This window comes from Myotis lucifugus, unplaced genomic scaffold (assembly GCF_000147115.1).
Source record: "Myotis lucifugus unplaced genomic scaffold, Myoluc2.0 scaffold_3, whole genome shotgun sequence".
Lineage (NCBI taxonomy): Eukaryota > Metazoa > Chordata > Mammalia > Chiroptera > Vespertilionidae > Myotis > Myotis lucifugus.
Window position 1 is genome coordinate 21,515,446 of NW_005871051.1, and position 6,865 is coordinate 21,522,310.

At 37.8% G+C, this 6,865-nt stretch overlaps 1 protein-coding gene across 5 annotated transcripts in view; it reads left to right on the plus strand.

Moving 5' to 3' along the window:
* The window catches only part of ACSL3 (acyl-CoA synthetase long chain family member 3), a 39,504-nt gene extending 36,573 nt beyond the window's left edge, over window positions 1–2,931 (plus strand). For all 5 annotated transcript variants that reach the window (XR_002831497.1, XM_023761805.1, XM_023761796.1 and 2 more), the window contains one exon: window positions 2,205–2,931. Coding sequence is in view for 4 of the 5 variants with exons in the window: in XM_023761805.1 (XP_023617573.1) it covers window positions 2,205–2,362 (158 nt within the window). In the remaining variant the exon portion in view is untranslated. The remainder of the gene's footprint in view (window positions 1–2,204) is intronic.
* The last annotated feature ends 3,934 nt before the right edge of the window (window positions 2,932–6,865 follow it).

A 6,865-nucleotide genomic window follows, 5' to 3' on the forward strand; every position in this document is an offset into this window, starting at 1 on the left:
CATTTTGGGGCCTACCAGGCTGGAAGGGGGGTGGCAATTTTGGGGGCGATCAGGCCACCAGGCAGAGTGGTTAGGGGGGGCCAGGCAGGCATGTGAACATTTTGGAGCCAGCATTTCCAGATTGCGAGGGGGGATTTTCCGACTCCCGGTTTAGGCCCGATCTGTGGGATCAGGCCTAACCCGGCATTTGGACTTCCCCCGAGGGGTCCCAGATTGGAGAGGGTCCAGCCCGGGCTGGGGGACCCCCCCCCCCCCCCCACGCACACACGCACACACGAATTTTGTGCACTGGGGCATTAGTGTAAAATAAAACGATTATAGACTTAATCACACCCACAAAATACCTTCAAGAGCAGCACGTAGGTTAGTGTTTAATTTAGTAACTGGGAACTCTAGCCTAGCCCAGGTGACACATAAAACTGACCATCACAGTCCATCCCTCGTCACCTTGGCACTCTTGTATAAATTCCTTAAACCACAGTTAATTTCCAAGTAAAGACAATAATCGAGTCAGACTTCCACCGAACATGATACAACTATCCTGCCTACAACTGAAAATACCTTTCCCCAGAGAGGATGCAAATCCCTGAGTGATGTTTACGCTTCTCCTTTGCTATCTTGTGTTAAATGCTATGATAAAATCAACTTATTAATACATATTATGGTAAGAGAAAAGGGGGAAGGAAAAAAATATTTGCTTAACATATATATTCACAACAAAATCAATAAGAAATACTCAGTTATTTGAGCCCTCATTTCTGTGTTTATTTTTCTAAAACACTGGTTTAAATCATGTCACTGAGTAAGGCCATAGAGGGTGATGCTGAGCAGTCTCCCAGCGCTGGCTTTTCAGCCTCCCCCATGTCTCCGAGGTGTCAGACCCCCAGTCCTTAAGTCCTATGGTCCCAGCCTTACTGATTTCTTTGCTCATGGAGGTTTTCCTCCTGGCACCATTCCTGAGTTATTTTAATCATTGAAGAATAAGACCTGTTGGTTATCTATAAGTTAAAATTAACATATCTCTCTTGTTTCCAAGACACTTGTACCTTTCATTTAGTACTTTATCTATATGTAAATTATTATGGCTAGGTATTTACCCTTATTATATACCACTTGAGGGTAGAAACCTTAGTTTTGGCCGAAACCGGTTTGGCTCAGTGGATAGAGCGTCGGCCTGCGGACTGAAAGGTCCCAGGTTCGATTCCGGTCAAGGGCATGTACCTTGGTTGCGGGCACATCCCCAGTAGGAGATGTGCAGGAGGCAACTGATCGATGTTTCTCTCTCATCGATGTTTCTAACTCTCTATCCCTCTCCCTTCCTCTCTGTAAAAAAATCAATAAAATATATTTAAAAAAAAAAAGAAACCTTAGTTTTGTATTTTTTAGAGAGGGTTTAGTGAAGTACTTTACACAATATTTTTCAGTAAATATTTGTTGAATGAATGCTAGAAAAATAAGTCATTCTTACTAAGAAAGTGCATTTCTTCAAAACTACATCTCCCCTCTCTCCTTCCCTCGCTCCACTATTGAGAATCTACTGGGTATCAGTGTGTTAGGAACACCATAGTGAGAAAACATTCTGCCTTTATAGCTTATCAGAGAATATCCTGGTTCAGTGACAGGAGTCTTTTTTAACTTTATTACATTTTTGTTTTTGACGTGATTATGCTCTTTATAATAAATTCAGAGAAAACGAATAGGTGTAAAGTAAAAAGGGACATTTCTTTATTCTTAATCCTGAATCCATCCCCTAGAGGTGTATACAGTTTATAGTTTACTATGTATCCTTTTGTCCTAGCATCTAGATGCATCTAAGTTTATCTAATATTTAAAAAAAACAAACAAAAAAAACCTTGCCTTCTTTTTAAACCTAGAATATGTTGCAAAAACTTTATACACCCATACCATATAGATCTAACTCATTTTTGATGACTGGAATTGCATTAATTTTTATGCCTAAATCATAATTTATCTCATTATATTGATGGGTATGTATTTAATTTCTTTTTGCTATTCTAATTCTTACACATACCTTTTTTTTTTTTTTGCTTATACTAGCATTTCTGAGGGATAACTTGCTTGGAAGAGAGATTCGTGGGCTGTTGCTTGTGCATTTTGATGGGTGCTCAATGACTCTTTGCTAAGAATTTCAGTGGTACATTTTTCATGACTTTGCCTTTGTATTTTTTCCCACACCATCTCAGCAAGTCTGGAAAAGTTTGAAATTCCAGTGAAAATTCGTTTGAGCCCTGAACCGTGGACCCCAGAAACTGGTCTGGTGACAGATGCCTTCAAGCTGAAACGCAAAGAGCTTAAAACACATTACCAGGCGGACATTGAGCGAATGTATGGAAGGAAATAATTATTCTCTTGGGCATCAGGTTGCTGCCGGGAGCTCAGATCAAATAGGAAAATACTTGAAATGCACGTCTCAAACTGTGAGGCAAACTCCATTCCTCATACTAAACCTAAACTGTTACTTCTCATGACATCACCATTTTTAACTGACAGGATGAGTAAAATGTTAAGACAGCAAACCTGTGTCTGTCTCTTCTTTCTTCCCCTCCTGCAGTTTCCTTTACCCCCGGGACTGCACTTGTCAGCATGAGGAGTCTCCTGAATCATATGGGGAACAGTGATTTTAAAACCTCAAGTTTTTAAACATGATTTATATGTTCTGTATAATGTTCAGTTTGTAACTTTTTAAAGTTTGGATGTATAGAGGGATAAATAGGAAATATAAGAATTGGTTATTTTGGGGGACTTTTTTACTTACATTATTTAAAAAATGTAAGGTTATGGATGTGAAATTATGTAAATTTCAAATGCTTATGAATCAAATCATTGTTGAACAAAAGCTTTGTTGCTATGTAATTATTGTCTTGTATGCATTTGAGAGAAATAAATACACCCATACTTATGTTTAAGAAATTAAGACTTTGTGAATATATGCCTGACAGTGTCTTCTTTAATACATTTATTTTTTTAAATATATATATTTTGATTTCAGAGAGAGGAAGGGAGAGGGAGAGAAAGAAAGGTCAACGATGGAGAGAATCATTGATCAGCTGCCTCCTGCACTCCCCCTACTGGGGATCGAGCCTGCAACCCAGGTATGTGCCCTGACCCGGAATCCAACCCTTATCTCCTGGTTCATGGGTTGACGCTCAACCGCTGAGCCACATGGGATGGGCTATTCATTTATATTTTATTAGATAAAAATGGAGTTTGGTTGGTGCTGCATGGAACAAAGTAGCAGTAGAGGGTTCTGATTTAATAGTAAAGAAGAAAACACAGCAAGTGCAGCATCAGTGGGTAACTCGTCTCGGGTAGCTTGTCCTCAAAGTACTTAGTCTTCTAGTTAGCTGTTGAAATGAGGAAGCAATTCTAAAAGTTAGATGGTAGAACTTGAAAAACAAAGGATAGAAAGTTATTCTTTATTTCATCGATCATATGTACATATGACACATTAATAATGGAAATGTACTGTGTTCCACTCCCCTAGTTTTTATCTACATGTTTAATCTATTTCACTTCCAGATTAGGATTCTTTGTTTTGATGGCTTGCACTGGTGTGTGTGTGTGTGTGTGTGTGTGTGTGTGTGTGTGTGTGTGTGTCGGGGGGGGGGTAGCTTATTGAAAAAGCACTAACCCTTTCTATCATAAGCTGTCTATATTAGAAAATGAAAAAAAACTTAGAATGCGTAAGATAATAGTATTCTCAACAATTTACACGAGAACTTAATTTAATGAGGTTAAGATTTGTAGGTTTTTATGTTTTTGTGCAACTTATTTGTGATTCTAAAAACAATGCTTGTGTAATACAGTCTTTTCATATGTATTGCTTGTCTATTGTTATGTGAACATTATTAAAAGTAATATTGCACCAATTAAGAAGTGTTTAACTCAAGACTAAGAAAACATAGGTACCATGTTTTTTATATGTCATATTAGTTATTTTCTTGATTTCTCACTGTAGGTATCAAAAGACAAACAAAACAAAACATGAACAGGGGTCTGTGCAGGGCAGTGGGCATGTTGAGGACGGGCTCGCAGTTTTTGGTTATATCACAAACATTACATTTGAAGACATTGCAATATGGTATTTTGTTTGGTTTTGAACTCTTACTAGTATTCTTCTATATTTATATTATGTTTTGAATACTTCTCTCTTCATTATAGTGTATCATTTGGAAAAGCTGCCAAGAAATAAAACTATGAAAGACATTAAATAGAACCTCTCTATCGGATGTTGTGATTCAAAAATTAAATCAATGGGTGGAATTTGTTTCTGATGCTTTAGCTTCAGAATAATTGTTTGCTTTCTGGTGGTTTTAAAACGTTGTACTTAGAAAAAGAAGGTTCAGTTCTTCCAAGGATAGATGTTGATAATTGTGACTTGAAATAGTGTCAGATGAATATGTAGCTTATCACTGATTTGGAATAAACATTTCAGAAAAATCTAATAAGGCTGGTTCCATTTTAATAAATTTTAAATAATTCCTTTCAGTCCTAAAATGTCAGATGTCACAGCAGAATATGAAATTAAGTATGTATAATCTCTTTTCAGACAAATTACTGTCCAACCCAAACTATCTTTTTTAAAAAATTTGTTTTTAACTACATTTTTGTTGATTTTAGAGAGGAAGGGAGAGAGAGAGAGAAACATTGATTGGCAGCCTCCTGCATGCCCCACACTGGGGATCAAGCCCACAACGTGGGCATGTGTCCTGACTGGGATTTGAACTGTGATCTGGTTCCTAGGTCAACGCTCAGCCACTTAGCCGTGCTGGCTGGGGCTCTAACCAAACCATCTTAAGTGACTTGTAAAACGGTATCTTTTAATACTACCCTTTCAAAAAGAAAAAAGTTGGTTGGTTTACTAAAAAAACCCAAAAACCCTAACTACTATAATTCTATTATAAGAAATACTGCTTTAACCACAAGGTACTTGAAGAGGAAAACTTGAAATTTCAAAGTCAATTGCTAAATCTAATACACATCTGAATATAAACTAGATCCTAAAAGAACGGTTCCCTAAGAACTCCTGTTTTCTGTACTTCTGGAGATGACCGTTGCTGTGACAGTAAGTAGCAGTTTATAGCAATAGATTGTTGGCTACCTCTTCTTTCCTACAGCTCCACTCCCCCACTGGAATTTTTAGCTTAAACTTCATTAAAAGGTTTTTACCAATCAACAGAACAAAACAAAGTGGAATCTACTTTCTAAGTACTTTGTTTTTAAGTAATGGATTTGCTATCTGTGATGTTCTCTAAAGTTTGCACTATTTGCAGCAATGTTTAAAAATAGATGAGCTTGGCATAACCTTGCTGCTAAAATTCACAAGATTTTATAGTTTTAAACAATTAGTCCCTGTGATACAGTGTTAAAATTTAAACAAAAAACTGATGTGTGGGTTCGTTTGTAAGAAAGTTATGTACATCTGTAATGTTTTAAAGGGGTCTCCATTTTAAACTGTCACGTGGGACCACACTGAAATGTAACACTTTATCTGTACTTACCAGTGGTGACTTACTATGAGTTCATTTTCAGTGTTTTCTTGGTGATTGTGGTTTTCTCCCTGAAGAAGTGTACATGATGAAGAAGCTATATCATGTCGACTATTTGTAATTTGACATGAATTTTGAAGAATAAAGATGTGTAAAAACATTTCTAATATTTAAACTCAGTATTTGGTCCTAAAAAAAGGAAAAGCTCCCTTCATTCTTGAAATCCTTATTGAAGAGGGAGTTTGGGGGAATTTTCTTTCTTGGCCTAGCAATCCATTTCAAGGGAAGTTTTCTAGACATTCTGTTCTTAATATTCACTTCTCAGCAGTCTTTCATTCTCACGTTGCCCCAACCCGGCCTGAGTTCCTTCTGGTTCTGACTGCACAGAAGCTCCGCATTCAAAGTCAGCGCTGATAACGTGTTTCCTACCCACTCCCACAGCATAAAGCCCTGAATACAGATAATAGGAAAGTTAAATTTGGCACTAAAATGTTTGTGGGATTAGAGGCAAATGTTGCATATTGTGTGCCGAACTTTAACCCTTTAATTGTGGGAGAAAGTTCGATGTGATATCTCAGAAACGAATCTCTCCCTGCCTTCAACTGCCATTTAATGTTTGTTTCTGACAAAATTGAGCATATGTCCCTGTATAAAAGTAGGTCTTTGTAATCCTGTAACTTACAAACTTAAAAAACTAAGCATGTAGCAGCTTTGATGTGTGTGTTTTTTTAATTTTGCCTCCTTTCTCTAACTTTTCTAGGGTTATTCTTTTAAACATTAATAGCTTAATATTTCGACAGCCAAACATACATAATTTTAGGATGCAGGCCTGTATTGTTGTGGACTTCCAACCTCCCATTGAGAAAAAAAATGTAGCTGTTAGAAGGACAGCTGTGAAAGATATGTCCTGTGATACTGCAAGTTCCATATTCTTCATCAAAATAGTGAAAACCCTATTGCTATGTTGCCCAAATATGTTGTTGCCCAGCTTTCCAAATTTTATTCATAAACACCTGTGGTGCCAAAGCCCTCCCTTGCAACCCTCATGGCTGTATTCTGGACCTTGTCATCCCACAGAAATACTGTGTCCACATTCTGACAGCAAGAGGATGTTGACTATTAAAGGCCTGGATGAGATTAGAGAATGGCTTTAACCCGAGTCCTGGCCAGGCAGGGGGCTCAGGCTGGCTTGGAAAGGAGGGGTGGGGTGGGAAGGTGCTCATGTGTAAAATACCCAAACACCCAGCAATGTGCTGTCTGGTGCTGAGAGGTGAGCCTCGTGATCCCTCAGCTGCCCACCCTTGCTGTGGCTTTCCCTACAGTGATGCACTTAAAAAAGAAAAAACTTTACTTGA